The sequence below is a fragment of the Pogona vitticeps genome, chromosome 14, assembly GCF_051106095.1.
Source record: "Pogona vitticeps strain Pit_001003342236 chromosome 14, PviZW2.1, whole genome shotgun sequence".
Classification (NCBI taxonomy): Eukaryota; Metazoa; Chordata; class Lepidosauria; order Squamata; family Agamidae; genus Pogona; species Pogona vitticeps.
In genome coordinates, this window is record NC_135796.1 from 17,272,111 (window position 1) to 17,293,206 (window position 21,096).

Below are 21,096 nucleotides of genomic sequence, written 5' to 3' on the forward strand. Positions count from 1 at the left end.
AATGGGGCCCTTCTTTATTGCAAAGAATTTGGTGAGTGTAGCTCTACAGAGGTTTCAGTTGCCTCGTCTAAGAGCATAATCCTAATAATGTGTTTCTCTTGCTAGCGAGGAGAGAGATAATGCTGACTCCAGTTGCTGTGACCTACAGCCCCAAACGCTCTCCAAAAGAGAACCTGTCTCCGGGATTTAGCCACTTACTTAGCAAAAACGAGAATATGATGACAAGGTAAGGCATCTGTCAATATTGACTTTCAGGGCCGTGAGGGAAGGCGTTAAGTCCATGTGGCAATAGGAATGTTGCACTGCTTGTAAACTGCAAGCAGATGGTAAACCATGGGAATCACAAAAGCCGCTGAAATCCGCCTCTCTGTGTCAGTGGCCGCAAAGCAAATAGATTGCCACATTGGATACACATTGGGGAATAAGGGATGGCGTACATAAAAGTCGGTGGTGTGGCATAGTTATTTATGAAGCAGATTTAGAGGAAGGGGTGGAAGATCATGTTGGGAATGGTTGGTGTTAGAAACCACTCAAAAGTGTTACATGTAGATCTTGAGTCCAAATCCCAGCCTGAATGAGATGCAGTAGGATGTAGTGGTTAGAGTTGGCCTGGGAGATCCAGACTGAGGTCCCCACTGAGCCATGAAATTCATGGAACAACCTTGGGGCAGTCCAGCTGAGTCATGAGGATGAAGTAGCAGAGGGGACCAGGTAGGCCAGCTGGAGCTCATTGCAAGAAAGGCCGGGTGTCCGTATCACAGACGGGGGCACACAAATACCGTTCCTCCACCTGGCCCTTCCCCTTTTGAAGTGGACGGAAGGAGTAAATTCATTCATCCTCAGCACAGTCGGTTCTCTCCAGTATCCCAAACTTGGAGGCCGTTTATAACAACTGGTGTGCATGCAAACGGCATCTGCTGGGTCAGAGCAAACTCTCTCATTCACAGTTAGGGTAAGGATTTTTCACAGGCAGACCTTCGTCAAACTAAGTTGCTGCTTTTTAAAAATCTTGACAGGAAATGGCCTTTAAGAGTGTTTCCATTTAACTATTTCCTGTCATGAGAAATGGTAAATCTCTCCAGGATGTAGCAATGTGTAGAAGAATAAAAAACTCCATCCACCACTAATTTTATGTCTTTTTCCCTCAAATACTAGGTTTGACATTCTTCTTGATGATTTTGAAGCTGCTCCTTCACCTGCCTCACGTTATGGCAGCTCAAGAAAAAGGCTTCAGTTTCGCTCAGGAGAGGATACAGAAGGTAAATTTCTGCACTGTAATGACAGGGTTTTTCCCCCCATAAAAGAAATATTTGTCAGGCCCTGACATAAAAACACAAGGATGAGACTATATACATGAATATTGTGCACAGCCCCACAGACTGTTCACCTTCGTCCTTTCTTTCAAAATGATCATTCTTTTCCCTCTCATTCGTTGCTGCAGCCACCAGAGGCTGTCCGGACGTTATGATAGTTGAAACAGTGGCTGAGTGTTTTTTTCATTTTTAAGTTTGCACTGTGGACTGTTAAAACTGAGCACAAGAAAAACTCATTGTTGAATTGCTTCAAAGAAAAATGTGCTAATCCATGATCCCTTCCCACACCCAATCCAGCATTAACGCTGGCTCTCCTGCTCAGCTGCTGAGTCCATTGCACATCTTGGCAATGCATGCATTCATCCGTGGGGATCCCAATAAAGATTCAAATCCCTGCTTTGTTATGAGGACAAAAATGCTTCTATTTGACCCTTTTCCTTACTGTTTTCCAGTGCCTTTCAAACCCTACATTTTCCTGTTGGCCTTTCAAACAATTTCCTAGCCCCCGTGCGTGCCCCTTGTAAACTTCCTAGATTACTTTGCCTGAAGGATTTTCTTGCTTTCCGTTTCCTGTGCCTCTTGTTAGACTGTAAATTCCTTAGAGGGTGACTTGTCAAAGCTGTTCTAGGTAAAATGCCATCAACGCTGCTGCTGTACCAATGAATAATTAAGCTTACACGAAGAAGGGAGGTCAGATGTGTTCTCTGGGCATAGCATGCTTTTATTGATCTAATAATGTTGAGGATGCTGATATGTAATAAAGGACAGTGTGCTGTGGAGCCAGCTTCACTCAGATGAGCAATAAATATTCAACATTTTCACTAGTTCTTCTCCAATATGTCTTTTACACTTCCCGTCCCCACCATTTCTTCTAACGTCATTGTTCAATAGAGAGCTTATATCTCCTTTTGCTTTTTACGGTGGGGCCAGAACTGCAGCCCACCAGTCCAAGCAGGGCCAGCTGCGTGAAGCCTTCCTCTGGCACCGATCCTGGTCACGCTGGAGCAAAGAAGGGCGCGGTGCAGACAGCTTGGGAAGAGGACAGCTCTGCGCACACAGGCCAGCCCTGCCTGTCTTCAGCAGGACCAGCACCTTACGAGGCGGACTTCACATACATGTCAAGGATCAAGACGCTGGCTGAAACGGAGCGGCTCTTTGATGAGCTGACGTACGAAAAGCAACAGGTAGAAACTGGAGACGTTGCCTTCTCTTCTGTATTTCTCAGAAGCCCAGGGCCAACCGAAAGCGCTCAGTTGATGTGAAATACGGAGTGACATGTTGTGGGGGAAGAAACTCTGAAAGGGGCAGGCGGGTGGAGGACAAGCGGGAGGCATCCTGATCTAGAAGGAACAACCAGCTGGAATTCTCAAAATTGACATTGATTGAAAAGGCAAGAATTGCACAGCAACCGACTTTTGGCATGTCGTCCCACTTGGATGTTGCTTTTGGGGAAATAATGTCAGGTTAGAGAACAGAAAGCAAACCCGTCTTCTAACACGCCTTGTCAGGGTCTAGTCCCAAGAGGTGACGAATGTGAGAGAGGGGTAAAGTTCCAGAGGGTTTCCTTTCTGGCTGTTGACCTTTTGCTCCTCTTCTTTTCCTTGCCTTCTCTCTCTTCCCCCCCCCCACTAGATTGAGGCCCAGCTGAGCCGCATACCTTGTACCGGAGGGAGAATGACCCTACAGGCAAGACTCAATCAGGTTTAAATTCTCATTTTGATATCGCTACGAGGGGTGTCTCTGTCCATCAGTCCTGCAGCAGAACCTAAAATGATCAAAGGCACTGGGCCACTGCAACCTCTCCTCCTTCCTCTTCCGAGTCTAGTTCAGACATGGGTGTTCCTCATTTAGCAGCCGTGATGTTTGGAGTTGGACAGGCATGTACGACTGAACCACCCAAAAAAGCCCCCCCAAAACCATTCATCCTGTATGCGTTGAGATTCATGTTCTGTCCACAGCTGAATTAAGTGCTGTCCATGCACACAGCCTTTAATTAAGACTATTTGTCAGGCAGAACCTGGCTAACTGCTCTGCCCACATACAGCTGTTCAATACCACTTCAGTGTCCACCCTGGCTCTTTCCTGTGGGATCCTTTGCTCGGTTGAGGGACTTGGAATTCTTGGGAGCTTTAGTGCCATGATTCTTCAGCTTTCCAGATGTTTTTGGACATCAGTTCCAAAAAGATCCAGCCAGCATAGCCCAGTGGTCAGGAACCTCGGGAATCAGCATCTGTAACATCTGGGGGATCATAGGGACAGGGAATCATTGCCCCATTGGACTGTGTTGAACCAGGGAGGAAATAACAGACCCCAAGATTTTGGAAGATGGGGCCAGGATAAGTAAGGTGTTATTGAACCGCTGTTCTTGGATACTCCAGCTATGCTTTAGGAATTGATTAGTGGTGGGAGGTCCCTGGGCGTCTCACATTCCCCCTCAGTGTTCTGGCATGCAATGGGGGTCTGTCTGTTACAGTGGAAAGCTGTTGAACGAAGCTCGTAAGAAACTGGGGTGTGGAATCCCCATTTCAGAAGGGAGGCGGCTTGCCTTTTCCGGTCCTTGAATGCGTGTTTTTTCTCCTCTGCAGGAAGCCTTAGAAGATCGCTTGGACAGAATTAATAGAGAATTGGGCTCCATCCGCATGATTCTGAAGCGATTCCATGTTTTACGGACCTCGGCAAATATCTGAGATGTCCCTCTTTGAATTGAGATATCCTTTTATTTGCACTAAAACGTATAATACTTTATGCACTCTGGAAATGCAAATGTTTTTGTATTTTTTTGTAAACCCTCGACTACAGTTTTGCGATCATGTTGCCCCTTCCACGCACCATGTTTTGTATTGAGCCACATATATTTTAGAAACCTATTTTTGTTACACCTGAAGGAATCAACCTGTGAATTCTGTATTTTGCTACTTTCGAAGAAGTATTAATAATTTTTTCTGAAACAGTGGACATGAATCCTTTATAAGAACAGAGAAACTAAGAGGCAGCTTGTTTTCAAAAGACAATCATGTTGACTTCAGTTGCGATACACATCTCACCAATTTTATAGGTCCAGTAGCCTCTCTTGTACAGTGAGTTATGAGGTCTGGAATTTTTTTATTTATGCCGAACCTGACACAGCTTCTTCCTGTGAAGTGAGCTCCAAACAAATGCTACATCGCTTGTATTTCAGACATGGCATCTTGTTTCATGAACTCCTTTTGTTCAGTTGTGACACCATGTTTTTCCACAAATGCCGAATATTCGGGAATATTCGTACACCTGCATATTGCGGAGTCAAGAGAAGACGTTTTCTCTTTTTTAAAAAAAGAATTTTTATTTTGCATGTTTCTTGCAGAGATACCAATTAAAGTTTAATTGCTTAAAAACAAGTCCTGTGAGTCCTTTTTTGAACCACACTGGGAACCCCATAGGAATGGGGTGTGGTTTTGGCGTCTGGCTACTTCATGGGACTCCAAGTCACGATGAATAGCTGTGCATGTGTGCACACTGGCGTCCTTCTAGAATTGTGTTGAGCAAACAGAACCAACCAACCAGACTTCTGTAGCTCTCTGTGGTCTCTTGATATATTGCCTGTATGGTTCTGTTTTACTAGCGTGAGTCCTGTGGCATTTTAAACTTAGCCTCCTTTCTCCCAATAGTAAGCAAGACACTCTGTGATGTCAGACAACGTGCAATTCTGCAGCTGTAATTAAGTGACTGCCATATAAGCCAGGATCCATTTGGATTACTTGTATTGATGAAAGACGCCTGTCAGACAATCCAGGAAGAGGTAATTCCTTTCCCCAGACAGCATTCCCAACAATTATATTCCCCTTCTCTCTTGGAGTAGCGATTGAGGGCACACAGGCTGCATGGGAGGGCAGGTAAACAGCATCTTTTTCGATCTGCCTTTTCTCACAAAGGCCCAGTTCCATCCTGGAAATTAGCAGAATCTCCTCCCCAGGCCATCCATCCTAATTTGAGGTCAAAGAGTGGCTCTCCCCCCCCCCTTTAAATGATCTTACCTAAGTTCCCTGTAAAGTCTGTGCGAAAACAAGTGTTTCACTTTCCCCCCCCCCCCCGGCTTTAACATTTTTTTTGTCAATTAAAGACACCAGTAGGAGTCAATTAAAAATAATGACAGCTATAATCACCTGTTTAAAAAACCCTACCAAGATCTCAATTCTTTAATAAAACATTCCACTGCAGTAACTACTACTTAAAAAAAATAAAAAGCTCTTCCACATTTATGTAGAATTTAAAATTTAATGATGCATAACCCCCCTCCCCGGTGAGCTTAATATTGTAACTCCCATCCCATTATCTGGTGTCCTTTTAATAAACAGTTTGCAGACACTAAATTACACAACATCCCTTAAGCTGTAACCTTGAGCAGGCTGGATACGGGAGCAAACACACCTCAGTGGGCAATTTGAAATGTTTTGTTAATATTCTCTCCCCCCCCCCCCAAATTTCATTTTACATTCAGTCTCAGCTGCTGTAATGTAATTCATGCTTGATCGTTAGCAACCGGCCATTAATGAGCCTGAGATAAATTTTGTGGAAAGCAATCCTGTACTATATCAGAGGAAGACTGGAAAAGCAGAATGCAACCTAGACTTGGTTTGTTGAAGAGAGAAGTCAAAGCCTATGGGCTAATACACATTTGCTTTATTTATATCTCTCCCTCTGAGAGAATATGGCTGGCCAAAGATCACTCCCTGAGCCTTATGGTCAAGAAGGGATTTAAACCTTGATCTCTTGAGCCCCAGCACAGACTTTTAACCACTACCCCGCTTCAGCAGTGGCTGACGTAAGATGCAATCGAACAATATCTGTGGAACCCCCTGTATCTTTATTTGTTAGCAAACGGTGCACCCCTTCTATAAAATTATAAACCTAGTACCAGCTGCTTCTTCCTCCTGACCTTCCTCCTTAAAACAAGACGCCTTCTCCACTGCAGTCTTACTTCCCCACCCGGGAGCCCCTGCTCCCCTCTTGTGGAATAGTCCTCATTTTGCATTCTCACTTGGGCTGTGTTTTACGAAAGCGTGCGAACCAAAACGCAATTATTCGTGTGTCATCTCTGTGAATTGGGAGGACTTGCAACAGAAATACTGTTCAGTTGCTACCTCTCTGTCTCCAGAGATTCCTGGAGCAAAGGATACCCAGCACGTGCTAATGAAGGGCAAATTATTAGGGGTTTAGCATAACTTAGGCACAGTAGCTGTGTTCGCATTTCAGCTGAGACCGAGTCTTGAATGCACATCTGGGAAAAGGTCACAAGCAGAGACATGTCCTCAGAAGAGCGCCTATTTTCATATATTAAAAATGCATACATTGTATATAAATTGTAATTCATTTTTTTCTACCAGAAGCATTAGCCCAAACTAGCCAGTATCTTTTTTTTAATAAACGCCTCTCCGTAAACATTTCCCTTTCTGCAATCTCCAGCTTAAGTTATTGATCAATCCATAAGTTATTTGTGATTATATATGTGTATCGTCTTCTGCAGCCTGGACAGATTTTTCTTCCAAAGGGGGGTTTTTCTTCAAAAATCACAAAGAATCACAAAGGCCCCTTAAAGATGAGTATGTTTTCTTTGGTGTGAGCAGTTCACAAAAGCTTGTGCCCCAAAAAAACCCTTTATAATTTTTGAGCTGCCACCAACATTTTGTTTGCTTGCTGGCTGGCTTGCTTTTTTGCATCTGGAGTGTGACCTTTGTTAACGTCTAAGATGTGCTTTTCCAGAAAGCACGGAGTTCCCCTCCAGCCACCGCAGCCACTTTCTTTGGCCAGCTTAGGAGTAAAAAAGCACGCCTCTCCACGGTTGCTTAGCAAGTGTTTGGTTTCCATCTTTTCCACATCGGTCACCTGTCAGGCAATTTACACCGATCATTATTTGGGAAGATGCAACAGAAACCAAGAAAAAGCAAGGTTGGAAGAGAGGGTTTTCAAAAACACCCTTTAACGTTGGGTGTTTCCTGTTAAAACATCGGGCAGCTTGTAAGGCTAGGCCAAGCTGAAAATGAAGAGAAAATGTAGGGTTAGGAAAGGAGAGGGGGGGGGAAAAAGCTAACTATTGTTCTCTTGTCTTAGGGAATACTCTATGTTCTACTCAGTTATCAAGACAACCAGCACAGGAAGTACAGTCAGCCAATAGCCCAGGTATGTTCTTCTATAGGAACAATCCTCTGGGGGCTTCCAGTTTAGGGGTGAGGGCTTTAAACTCTAGCTTAGTCGGCAGATGACGGTTTGTCCCATCCGAATGCGGCCTTTTAAAGCCCATCCACCTCCCATAACTTTGTACTCCCAAGGAGTCCTTCTGCATTTTGTTTCTTGGTTTTTATTGAAGCCTTCTTTATCCTCTCTCGGTTCCCTGGTTTTGCAGCCAAGCCAATCTTTTCCCTGGTTCTGCAGCCAAACCAATCTTCCTCGGATAATTGATGTGCCTACTGTTTTCCAATTTCAGAGAAGCCATTACCTCTCCCTTGCCTTTCACTTTTTTTTTTGGTCCCAAATTTACCTCCAGAGAATGCTCCTCGACCTTGTTTTCTTTTTATTACCGTCCTTCAGCCCTGCTGCTGTTCACATCTGGAGCAGAGCAGATTGGAGAAGCCAGGGAAGGGGGGCAATAAAATGGAGATACAGCTGCTCCGGATGTTGTGGGTCCCTCAGGTCTCTGTGTTAATTCTAGGACGGTTGTTAAAACCAGGGCTGCATCTCCTAACTTTCGTCAGCACAAAGCAGCCGGAGGGGGGGGGGGGGCTAGGGCTTCTGCCTTGAGTCGAACCCACCGCTACGTTGGGCAGTGTGACCCTGTTGCCTCACTTGAGGGAGGTGGAACAGCTTTCATTTTGAAGATGAAAAACCCTAATAAGAGAGGGGGGGGGGCTGAAGGCATCCAGGTCATTTTTCTCAATGTGGAGAAGCAGATTACTGTATATCATTCCGCTTAAGTTATGAGAATCATTTCTCACGTTTTATTTGCATTTCAACATGTGCAAAATATACTATACAAATGCACATGCTCTTTTATGCCGCCTTTGGAGCTGAATTTCCTTCTGGGGGCAGGTTGTATGTTGGCAACCATGCTTTATGTGGCCAGCATGCAAGGCAGGCAGCCTAGGTGCTCCTTATAACGTGGCTTTCCACGATGAGAGCCTGTGTCTTTGAAAACTGGTCCCGGTTTGTGAGAGGGAAACCAAAAAGGCGATTTGGTCAGGCTGGCTGCTACGGTGACTAGTGATAAATTTAAAAGGTCCAGCTCAGTGTAAAGTCCTTGAATACAGAGACTTTCCTCCCCCCCAAGCGCACATGATTCTGTAACAATTTATTGAGTTTATAGATACTGCGCATGAATTTTGGCATCCTAGTGCCAACATTTATTTATTGAGTTTATAGACCACCCAACTTAGTGAGAATATTACTCGGGGTGGTTTACAAAAGTAGGCAAAACATGTAACAACTAAAATAATAAAAGATGAAAATGTAACATGCTACAGACTGAAACAGAAAAGGCAATCTAAGATTGATATCAATTCAATTACCAAACTTTGTTAAGCGGCCTGGGCTCCTTTACAAGGAGAAGGATCAGATGAAAAATATTTTAAATACATTTTAAAAAATGTTTTAACACCCAGTGACTCTCTCTTATCAACTAACCACAACCTTCATGCCATGTATAATATTTGCTATCTTATATCTCTTCCTCTTTTGTCTGATGAAGGGGACTTGTCCATGAAAGCTCACGATAGATAGATGGATTGATCGATCCATCCATCATTGGCTTAACCTTTCTAAGACCTACGTTTTGATTCCTCCTGAGAGAGAATCTTTTTTAAAAACCCTTTTTCAAATTCTCTTTTCGCCGACGATGGAGGACACCTGTGCTACCTTTCGGACGATCTTCCCCGAAGCTTTCCTGGAGGGCAGGCGGCCGCCGCCTTCTTCCGAAGCGGTCTCCCTGCTTGATTCCTGAGACGGGCTGCTGTTCCCGAGCGCGTCCAGAGGGAGGCGCTAGCAGGCCGCCTTTCTCTCCCCCCCCCCCCCCCGCAGCCCGGCGGCGGCGGCGGCAGTGCGGGAATGCGCGCAAAGGAGAAGGAAGTCCCCGCCGCCGCCGCCGCCGCCGCCGCCGCCGCCTTGCAAGCGCTGTCAAGCCGGTCCCGGCTGCGCGGCAGCACCGGCGGCTGCAGGGAGGGAGCAGCGGGGCCAGGGCCGCCCGGAGGCAGCCACTGAGCGAGGGCTCCCCGTTGCCCTTCCGGGCAGGAGGAGCCGGCGGCTTGCTCGCCCGCTTTGCATGGAGCTGCTCCGGGCGAGCGCTGCCGGGCTCCGCGGGGACCCGCCCGGGGGATCGCCGTCTTAGCGGGAGGAGGAGGAGGAGGACGCGGGAAGGGTGGGTGGGTGGGGGTCCTCTGCGGTGGATCGGGCCCTCCGGCTTGTCCAAGCCGCCGCCGCCAGCCAGCTTGCAAGGCTGCGCGCCTCTGCCCGCGCTGGGAGCCCCGAGGAGGCGAACGCCCGCCCGCCCGGACCATCCTGGCCCCGCGGTGGCGGCGACGAGGCCTGGCCGGCCGGGAAAGAAGCGATGCCCCGGCGCGGAGGTGAGTCGAACGGGGGGGGGCGCGCCGGTTGTGCCTGGCGGTGGATCGGGTCCCCGCTTGGCAACCACCCGCTTGGGGGGGGGGGTCGGGGGGTGGGTCTCAATCGGACGCCCGGTTTCTCTTCCTCTCTCAGCTGGGGACACGCTTTGACCCGCAGCGGTGGCGTTCTCACGTTACGCTGCCCAACCCACCCACCCGCGGGGCTTCTTGGAAAGCCCGCAGAGGGCCTGGAAAAAAAAAGGGGGGGGGACGTTTGCAGGATCGCTGCCCTTCCAGAGCCACGCGAGGCGGCCGCTTGGCTCGCCGCCTTCCCGGTTGAAGGCACGGATTTGACCCAGGGATGTGTTGGAGGGTTCCCACCCGCGGGTGCTTCGGGTTCCCGGAGTGAAGCTAGTAGCCTTCACGCCCTCGGATTCATCTTGGTGCGGAGAGGAGGGAATCTCCTCCAGGGGGGGGGGTCGGGCCCGTCCCTCTTGGGGGCACCCCCAAAGGGGCCCGCATCCCTGGCCGCAGATTTCAGGGGCGCCCCAAGACTCAGGCGGACCCGGGGGAGGCGTGTCAGATTCCAACGAGGATGATGCCGGGCGAACTCGCTTCCTGGCAAGGGTTTTCTCCCCCCCCCCCCGGGTTGATCCAGAAAGGTGGCGAGAGAGAGAGAGAGAGAGAGAGAGAGAGAAAGAGACTCTGGGGCCGCCCTCCTTGCACCCCCACTTTCCCGGGCTGCCCCTGGGGCCACTTTTCGATCCTGTGCTGCTCATGGGAGTTGGCTGAGCCCCTTTGGCCTTGGGGAAAGGCTGGCAGTGGGTGGCAAACCATGCCATGCTTCCCTGGCTGGGAACCCCATCGTTTTCCTGTTTCCTTGGTCAAGAGCGGCGTGGGGGGGGGGAACAGGGGTGTGTGAATGCTTGACCTGGGGGGGACTCAGAGAGTCTTCACCCCCACGTGCAGAAAGAGGACCCACTCCGCCAGCGTGTCTTTCACAGTGGGGTGATTGCACCGCGTATCTGTGGGTAGGCCCTCTTGCATGACGGAAGAGTAGCTTTTCCCCTCATTCCTGCCGGCCAGGATGATGGAGCCGGTAGTCTGAACATCTGGAGAGCACTGCTTTTCCTCCCGGACGGGCCACCTGAGTCTCTTTCCCATCCCTTTCTTGGGTCTTTCTCATTTGGGTCATTCACCCTTTTTTGAGCCGATCCGCACAACCATGGTCTGGGACACGCCTGCCTTTCACGATCTCTCTTTCTACTCAGCGTCTTGCCTCTGGTTGTGTGAATCAAGCATGAAAACCTTGCGTTATTTACTCTGGAGGTGGGAAGTAAGTGAGATTTATGGAATGAATGAAAAACAACTGTATTACTTCATTTATGTGCCAAGAGGCCTTCGGGTACGATGCTCCTTGACCAGCGAAAGAAGGGTTTGCCTCTCTGCTTCAGATGGCAGAATACGCTGGGTCATCCCTGTTGTCGCTTTTCATGCAGGCTGGTTGCGTGAATTTAAAAGAGGGTTGTGGGCTTGTGTCGAGTAGCAGAGCTAAGCTGAGGAGGATGAACTGTGGCCTCATTCCTAGCAGAACAAAAAACGGCGCCGGAATATCTTGGCCTTTTGAAGCCTAACAAATTTATTTCAGTGCACACTTTTGTGGGTTGTGATCGCCATGCGCTGTGGTCTCATGCATGGTCTTAACGAAGTCTTAATTTAATGAGTGATGGGGGAGCTAGACGCCAGGTTGTGGGGGAGATGTCAGCGGGAATCCCCAAAGAGCAGGGTAGTGGGAGGAGATTTAAAATATATATTGGGAGCCAGGAAGCCTGTCTTGGGCTCATCAAATTTTGGGACTTTTTTTTTGTAGTGGGGAGCAAAAGGCTCTGTCAAGTGGTCTTGTTACACTGTGGATCTACCCCCTCCATTTTCAAATTTTATACAGATTCAACATATTAAAAAGAGTGGGACAGGCTGTTCTTTCCCACGGGGTGCAGTAATAGGCATTTGGCTGCCATGATGATGCCTCTGCTCTATCTCTGGTGGCTTTCCCAAGGACCACGAGAGAAATATGAGCCGGTTGGGCACCCCCTAAAAAATAACATTTACCCCTTAGAAAAAAAGGTGTTCAGGGTACCTTCCTCACAGAACCCTAGTCAGGTGAGTGACGGAGCGAGGTTAATCTCCGAAAATCTCTGGTTTCATCGGGCAACCCAGACTTCTATAGTTTTGCTGATGGCAAGTGCCGCTTTAGAGGAGGCCTGCGGTCCTCTCCGGCGGAAAGCCTCTTCTACGATCCTGTCTTCTCCGAAGCAAAATAAGGAAGAAGGCCTCTTTCCTTAGGACAATTTTTTATTGGCTGATTTAGCTGGTTGGAGTTAAATTGAGTACTGTAAAAGGGCTATAACAAACTTACCAGTACTTGCTTTTTTTTTTTCTTTTCTAAACTGGGAAGATGGTCCCAATATTGTTATCATTCCCACATTGGCCACTGAATGTGGGTCCTTTTGGGGGGGGACTAGAAAGGAAAAGTTGAGTCAAAATCCCCTCTTTCCCTCTTGGGTACAGAATCCCCCCTTTTCCTTCCCCTTCCCTGTCCTCTTTGTGCTGGCATTGCTTTGCATACTGCCGGCTTAAAAGCTCCATTTATTCTTCTTTTCCTGCCACGTTTGCAATGCATAACCTTTTCTCAGAGGGAAAGGGAATTTAAAGATCTGACGCTCTTTTCCTCCTGGGTTGCATTTACGTTTCCCTAAACTTGCATTCTTTCTAGCCGGCTGGCTTTCTTATTCAGGGCCCTGGAAATGAAGGCAAATCTTGGCCGGGAGGAACAGCCCCAGGCACATGTTACCAAGAGACCTCTTATCCGGGGGGGGGGGGGGGGGGGGGGATCCTGGCAACCTTCCTGGTCATTTCTGGGTCCACTTCTGTTCCTCCTCCTCGGACAATGGCTAACCTTTCAAAAACATGCGCTGCCTCTTTGAATGAAATGGACTTGGCACATGGATTTTTCTGGCAGCGAGAAAAGCTCTCCACTCTGTTATTAGTGTTGGCAGCCGGTCAGTCGTGAAAACGCTTCTTGGGCTTTGGGGACTTTGAGGGCAGGAATAGAAGATTCTTCAACCGCATGAGATGCAGCCGTGACGTCGTACATTCCTGGGGCAGTCTGCCTCTGGTCCACCCAGTCCTACCTCCTAGGGCTGTTGTGAAGAGAAACCATCAAGGACCTCATTCCAAGCATCTTTGGGGTTGTATGTCTCTTAAGAAAACATTTGTTTCTTTTTAAATATATTATATAATATGACATAATCTAATGTATATTTAAAATATACATTATATTTTAAAAATAATTTATATTTTCTTTAAATGACTAATTTAAATGTTCATTCTGCTCTTTGTCTCAAGAAGGGCAAAGGGGTACACATGTATAATTCTATGTCAAAGATGCCTTTTATCCAACTAGCACCCACAGGAAAACTGATGAACAACTCATAATGATGAAAATACAAATATCATATTCAGGTAGTATCATAAAATGCAGCTTGGAACAAGATTAATTTTTTTAGATCTCCGAGAAATCAATAATATAAAAACATTGTTTTTTTAAGGAGTTGTACCGTATCAAGGCTAAAAAACCATTGCTTTTTTATTTTAAAACTTGGCAAGTCAAGTTGTTGTTTTACTGTTTGAAGAGCTATTTATATTTATTTATCTATTTTTATAGGAAAGTTGTGCTGTGGTTCCGTTCCCAAAGTTACTTATAGGCTAAAATTTAGTTTAAAATGGGTTAAAACAGGTGAAAAAAAAGGTTATGTCTTTACTCTGTTTTATGGTCACACTACCCCTAAGAGGTAGGTTAGTTTGAGACGATACAGGATAACCCATTTCCTGTCGAAGCCGCCTAGTGGAAAAGGAGTACTCAAGTACCCCTTCCTATTAGCTAGGCTATCTAGGAACGATAGGACTTGTAGTCTAGCAACATCTGTTCGGTTGCTTGTTCCTAACCAGCGTTTCAGCCCTCACTCTCCGTCGCTCAGACCTGGAACTGGTTTCAAATGCTGGCAGTCAGCCATTGACCCTATGAGATGGGATGGGACTTGAGTGTGTCTCTGGGCATGTGCAGAGTACATTTCTTTAACCCATAAATCACCGCAGCCTGGAGTGCCATGGACTTGCAGGCACCTTTTGCAGCAGTGAAGCTAGGAAATGTGGCAGAGTGGGGGAAAATGGAATAAAACCATTGAAACCACCCCCCCAGGGATGGGATTTTTTTTTAACTCTTCACTTTTTCCTGACTCAAACTGGAGCCATGTTAGTTGCTTTACTTCGCATTCGTTAGGCTTTTTAAGGTTCCCTAATGAACTTTTGAATTGAAGGGCCCTCCTGATCCTGGCTTGAAGGAAGGGATGTGTCTAAAAGCTGTCTCCGGTGTAATCCCATGTTTTTGATTGTTTTAATTCCTTGTGTCGTTGCCTTAATGGCCCTTGGTTGCTGCGGTGGCTGCTCTGAACGGCCACCAGGAACACGGCGGCTCGTTTTCGTCATATTTTCTCCCCCTAAAATTGAATTATTTCTCCCTCCCTTCCCTGAGTCGGAGAATGGTTGTAAACAGCGAAGAGCAAAGTGGGGAAAGGCTGGGGCTGTACTTAGAGGAAATCCTGTGGTTTTTTTTTTTTTTTAGGTTAGGTGTCATTATATACATTTTATTAGGTCTCCCCGTAATTGTTTCCAGTTTAAGGGGAAAAGAAAAAAGAAAAAAGAAAAAATCCAGTCTTTTTCCCTCCTCATGATGGAAGTCTGTGAGCAGAGACGTTTGGAATGAAACTCAGGATGTTTTTCCCCCCTCTTTTCCTCACACAAGTTTTCCATTTTATTTTGGGGTTCTGGCTTCAGGCATGCCTCTCCCAGCTGAAACATTTAAACTGTGTTGTTTTTTTAAATTGGGGGGGAGCTCCTTTGGTCTGTGGGCATCCTTACTGGTTCCCTCATTTTAGGCCGATGGCAGGCGCCTGAGGAGGGTGAAATGGCCCCCCAGCCCAGGGAGAGGTTTAATATTCCTCCATGAAGACATTTTTGAGAGAGAGAAAGAGAGAGAGAGAGACGTTTGCCCTGAAAGTGCCTCAGAGCTTATGCCTGCCTCATGAAGAAGCCCGTCCGCCATCTTGGCTCCCCCTCCATCCTCTCCTCCCTTGAGAACTAAATAGTGAGGGAACGGAAGAGTTTCCCGCTTCCTTGGAAACTCCTCAAAACTCGTTTGGATTTTTTCAGCCGGGCATTGGGCTTCTTCTCTTTCCCGGCGGCCCATGAGCTTTGATTCTGGGTAATATCCTGTGGCTTCCATCTTTTCCCACCATCTCCGGCCCGGCCCGGCCATTGAGCAGGGTGACACGGCTGCCTCAGGCGGCAAATACGGGGGGGCGGGCGGTGGCGCCCTATGGAAGATGTGGGGCATCACGCTCGACTTGATGATGGCCCCTCCATCAGCGTGGCAGCCATTATTCTGAGGCCAGGGTTGAAGTAACAGCCGTCAAACACTGGCTAACGAGGTGGACGCCTGCCTGGGGCATTTTAATTGTTTTTTAATATCTTTTTATTGTGTTTTAATGGTATTTTTATTGTTGTAAGCCGCCCAGAGACCTTTGGATAGAGTGGGATGCATATAAGTTAAATAAATAAATAAATAAATTTGAGGCGGTTGAGGAGCGGCGCCATTTTGCCCTTCCCCTCGGGTATCAAAATGCAGGGTGGATTTAAATGGGGTGGGGAGAATCTGATTTTTTTTGGACCATTTAAATTTTTAAAAAAACGTTAAAAAATTAAATTGTGATTTTAATTGAATTTTTAAAAAATCATTGCTTTTTTTAAAAAATCCACTGTGGCAAAATGTCTTCCACTAGCCCTGCGGCAGCCATTGTTGACTCATTGAACCAGAGGCAGTTTATCTGGGTAACGAGTTTGTCTTGTTGGCGAGGCAGTTTATAAAAATCCAGTTTTTAGGGCCGGCTTGCTGCAGCTTAAAAGTGTGTGTAATTAAAAAGAGAGGGAGAGGGAGAGGGCATGGATGAATTTTTGAGAGCCTGGCTGAGCTCCTGTGTTTCTGGCTTGATGAGTCATTTATTTTTTTACGGAGAAAATTATACTTTTATGTTATTTGTCCTTTTCCTGCTTGCTTTGGTGTTTCCTCCCTGCACTGACTTGAAACCTCGGACATCGTGCTGTCAGAAAGTTGCACTGGTCACAAACTGTTGGATATATGCATCGAATATTAATTTGCTAATATTAATTTGTTAATGTTAATTGTTGGAAATGTTGCGTTATCCCAAGGTTGGGAGCCACAGCTTCTTTGGACTTCTCCGTGCTCAATTTGATGCTCTAAAATGACCTCCCTTTTGGACAGCTGGGCTCAGAAACAGCGGAGACATCCTCTATCTATCTATCTATCTATCTATCTATCTATCTATCTATCTATCTATCTATCTATCTATCTATCTATCTATCTATCTATCTATCTATCTATCTATCTATCTATCTATCTATCTATTTACATTTCTATCCTGCCAAACTCATAGCCTGCTCTCTGTGCAAATGAGATTTGCATGTGCCAGATCTCACCGGGTTATGTCGTCTTATTCTTTTTTTTTTAAGTTAATGATTTTTAAAAAAAACAATTCATGCATTTATGCATGAATTAGCCAAAAGCCTCCTAGATTGGCCTACGAGTTGGGTCACGTGTGATAGTTTCTGCTCCTGAGTTTACAATCTAAAATTTTAAGACACGACACACAAGGAGTAAAGGATGTGGAGGGAAGAGGAGGGGGGAAAATTAAGTTCACTGATTGGGATGTCTTTTATGGATAAGAATCTGGGAACTGGTTTTACTTGGGCTTTGTGTACAGGAGGCCCATTGATAGAGGTATTTTCCCAACTCTGTTGGACTGGGGAGATTAAAACATAAGAGGGTGATGAATACTAGTCTATTCTGTGACAGCAGTGACCTGTTAGTCGATTGTTGGTGTTGGTTGACCTAATAGACTTTTCTTCTGTCAGTGATTGTCTTATTTCTTAACTGGTGTCAAAAAAAGGGGGGAGAAGATCAGCCGATGCACATGTGGGTCGCTCCAGTTGTATGTTTCCAGAATGGTTCTCCCCACAACGTGATGGGGTAACGGGTGATGCAGTGATTAGAGTGATAGATAAACAGGGGCTCATGATAGCCGAATTCTAATCCCCATTTAGCCCGGATGCTCTTTGAGAGAGCTTGGGCTAATCAGGATTTTTTTCCCCCAGCTTGACCCACCTCACAGGGTTACAGAGGGGATAAAATGTGGAGGAGCTGAGCTACATACAGTAGGACCCCCCCCCAAATATCTGCAGGGAATCATTTCCACACAAACTCCTCCCCATGGATGCTGAAAAACGTGGATTATAATAACTGCTATATGTAGCATGATCTCTAGCTCCCTCTAGTAACCATTTCTGGTAACTGCACCTTTAGAAAGCTATACAGTATTTCTAGGATCTTTCTTGTAATAGTTTTAATATTTTCATGGATATTTGTGGATAAGTGTGAATTAGCAGATACTGATCCTGCAGGTATGGGGGTCTTAATGTGCATCGTCTTGACCTCACAGGAAGAGAAATGGGGTATAAATGTAACTAATGAAGCTAACAGATAGGGGAGGTGATGCTCTGGTGATTATAGTTAAGGATAGCTCAGTCGATGATGTAAACAAATTGTCTCGAATCTAGCGATATCCAGAGGTACCAGTTGAGAGTTCCTATCTCCAACTGGTTTGTCCAGTGACTGGGGATGTTGGAAGTGGTAGCCGCCTAGAGTAGCCTTATAGGCCAGATGGGCGGGGTATCAATCAATCAATCAATCAATCAATCAATCAATCAATCAATCAATCAATCAATCAATCAATCAATCAGTCAAATAAATAAATAAATAAATAAATAAATAAATAAATAAATAAATAGATAGATAGATAGATAGATAGATAGATAGATAGATAGATAGATAGATAGATAGATAGATAGATAGATAGATAGATAAATAAATAAATAAATAAATAAATAAAATAGACCAGTAGGTTTGGAGAAAAAAAGTTATTTGTATTTTAGGTATTGATTGCAATAACGTTTATCTGAAAGAGCAAGAGCGATTTTTATTTCAGAGTCTAAGCTCTGCTTGGTGTGCAGAAGGAGAGCGTGCTGTCCGAGGTTACCGACCACGTGTGTCTTCCTCACTTCACCTTGGTCTTAAACTGGATTACAGCCCCGTGCCTCCTGCTCCTCCTTGGCCTTCCACCCACCGCAGGACCTAATTGGGGAAGCACTAAGCACAGGCATAGAGCAGGGAGGATTTGCAAGTCATTATGAGCCCTTTAAAACCTCAGGTTGTGTCACAAGGTGCTTTTAATTCCATTATGGGTCTGAACAAAAGGGTAATGGGAAGACTTGGCTATGTGTTTTATATTAAGGCTTCGCCAAGTCCTCAGGTCAGCTTTCAGTCGTGTGCCTTTTAAAATGGGTTAGTCATTGCTGGAAAATCTGGTTTCAGGCTTTGGGCCTGCTGGTGAGTCACCCGCTTGTTTGGTGATTTATGAAGATGCTGATGAGCAAGGACTTCTTCTCTGGCCGGCTGGCGGTGCGGCACTTGCCTCTGCCTAGTCTTTCAAGACTGAGCGTTGAGAAGAGACGCCCGGGCCCTTTCTCTCTTCCACCCACCAGCACTTCCCCTTGAGGTTTTGCAGGAGCCATTCTTAAGCTATGGGTTGGGATGCATCCGCGTGCACTCTCTCTCTGACTGAATTTTTCTCTGAGCTCAAGGTATTGACTTTTGGAAAAGGCTGCTCGGTGCCCGCTATGACTCTGCATGACTCACTGTCCGGAACTGGCCACTGATCGGCATGTGCTTTGGCTATGGCGTTATGGTTTGACCACTCAGCGGCTCCCAGTGCCGGAGGTGCAGCACGTCCTCTGGGAAGGTATGAATGACCACTCTTGGTGGATAGGCTGTTCCAAAGACGTCACTCTTGCTTTTTACGATTCGAAAAAGAAGGAGGGAAACCCTCCAGAGCTTTCCCATTGGCAGTGGAAGGAAGCCTGTAATACAGCATTTTAAACACATAAATATAGAATACAATCCTGTTGTCCCTCAGTTAAACAGCTATCTGAGGGAGAGCTCAAAAGAGATTCCCTGGGAGGTTTTGACATCAGCAGAAAATTCAAATGGTAGTTTGGAAAAAAAATAACAATAAAAGGAATGTAAACTAAATAACGGCAATTGCTGGTATTAAATAGCACCTGGCAAAGGGCTCCCCACCCCTGCCAGGTGAATGGACCTGCCTTATAAATGCTGCTTTGCCCTTTAGAGTATAAAAAGGTTTCGCCATTTGACTGACACCTTAACCTAGAAGATAAAAATGCAGGGCTTCCTGCAGGTTCTTCAACGATTTGAAAGGAGTGTGTGAGAGAACAGGCTCCGGACTGGTTTGTTATTTGCCAAGCGGGCAAATTCAGACCGCGGGCAACTTGAGGCATAGTCTTCAGTTTGTGTGTGTGTGTGTCTGTGTGTCTGTCTCTGTGTGAGAGGTAGAAATTTCCCTAGCCATAGAGCAATGAACTTTACGTTGCTTTGAGAGCACCTCTGTAACTAGACAAAAAGCAATGGATTCTGCATCTGTTATATATTTACTAGCTATATTTATATCCCAGCTCTTCTGCTGAGGAGCTCAAGATGACATACATGGCTCTTCTCATCCTTGATTTTTCTTGGCCGTCAGCCACCCTAGGAGATTCATCATGGGTGGACGGGAGACAGAACCTGGTCCCCCTCACCAGGCCAGGCCTTTCCCGTGCTCTAACAATTGCTGGGAAAAAAAACAACAGTTCAACTTCATGAGCCCAAATCTAGATTTCCAGCAAAACTCTCTGCCCAAAGGTTGGTGCTTTGGTTTCTCCTTTCTGTCCTTTGAGCAGAAATGTTTAGACCTCCCAATACAGGAAAGGATGCTCAGAGAATTTGCACACCTGAACGAGGAAAGACATGGAAATCCATCAGGAGATTCTTCAGCCAGACCATTTCGTGCGCTTCTGGTGATAAAGTTGCCTTCTTCACTTCCCTGGCCCAGAAGGCTTTACAGTGGCTGCTTAGGCAGAAGTCCCAACCAGTGTTGACAGCAAAGATGCAGGGATTGTGGAGGAAGATTTGCCTGTTGAATTTCTGCCTGGGATTAAGTGCCCAGGAGGAAAGGGCTGACAAACATAGGTACTGAGGAAGGGATTTGGGGGCTATATGGGTCCCCGGAGGCTGAGGTTGTCTTGGAGAACCATTTCATTCCCCATCCTGGGCCAGGGTTCTGGATAGCTCAGTGGTTTCGGTCTCTGGCTGTGGCCAAAGGTTGGGAGTTCAATTCCCCCTTGATGCCCCATTGATAGGGACTGGACCCGATGACCCATAAATGGTCCCTTCCTGCTCTGCAGTTCTAAGATGATGATGATGATGATTCCTGAAAATGAAGATGTGTTGCTTTGGACAGTCTTTCTCCTTGGATGCCAATCTAGGTAAAACATTTTTAAAGAATCTTTTTCTTGTATTTTCATTTTAGAAAGAACTGAAACAATGTGGAATTGGTTTCTCTTCATGTGGGCGGCTTACTTATCTTAACGCTAACTTTTTCATTTCATTTTCCCTCTTCCTGCCTCACTTTGTATAAATAGACACAGCTTCGTGTCTATGGCAGATGAAGTTGAAATCCAAATATTTTACTCTCTTATATCTGTCTCTCACTCTGACGACTGATGGTAGGTTTCTTTATTATTTTGCTATGAATACTGTTATTGTTGTCATCTTCAAAAAAAATTTTCAGTGGAGCAGGTTTTTACTTTTGATTTTGGACTGAATCCAGTTTTAGTTCCAACTAGAACAATTTAAATAAATGTAACTTATTTGTGAGTAGAAAGTCCCATTTGTTTCATTTGGACTCAAATTGGATTTTTAATTTCCCCATCTAACATTTACTGGTAATATTTAGTTCTTAGTTACCTGATCCTGAAAACCATAATTCCATGCAGAATCTTTAAATTCCTTGCTCTTATGTCAGTTCCTTAAATACCTCTAGATACACATGCATACATAATGTGCACATACGCACATTTCTAAATAACAGATGTTTATTTAACTTGCCACAGTTGTTTGGTTGCAGTGCTTA

The 21,096-nt window shown here is 45.9% G+C and overlaps 2 protein-coding genes across 14 annotated transcripts in view; both read left to right on the forward strand.

Annotated features, from left to right (window-relative positions):
• The window catches only part of MPHOSPH9 (M-phase phosphoprotein 9), a 30,027-nt gene extending 25,337 nt beyond the window's left edge, over window positions 1–4,690 (forward strand). For 5 of the 6 annotated variants that reach the window (XM_078381758.1, XM_072983527.2, XM_072983531.2 and 2 more), the window contains 5 exons: window positions 106–226; window positions 1,156–1,259; window positions 2,244–2,497; window positions 2,946–3,014; window positions 3,899–4,690. In XM_078381758.1, coding sequence (XP_078237884.1) covers window positions 106–226; window positions 1,156–1,259; window positions 2,244–2,497; window positions 2,946–3,014; window positions 3,899–4,000 — 650 coding nt within the window. In that variant the 3' untranslated portion in view covers window positions 4,001–4,690. The remainder of the gene's footprint in view (window positions 1–105; window positions 227–1,155; window positions 1,260–2,243; window positions 2,498–2,945; window positions 3,015–3,898) is intronic. The other variant, XM_072983530.2, reaches the window with a different exon arrangement.
• Window positions 4,691–9,767: 5,077 nt separating this feature from the next.
• PITPNM2 (phosphatidylinositol transfer protein membrane associated 2) overlaps window positions 9,768–21,096 on the forward strand; it is a 105,613-nt gene continuing 94,284 nt past the window's right edge. For 7 of the 8 annotated variants that reach the window (XM_072983239.2, XM_078381760.1, XM_072983245.2 and 4 more), the window contains exon 1: window positions 9,768–9,901. The gene's annotated coding sequence lies outside the window, so the exon portion shown is untranslated. The remainder of the gene's footprint in view (window positions 9,902–21,096) is intronic. The other variant, XM_072983241.2, reaches the window with a different exon arrangement.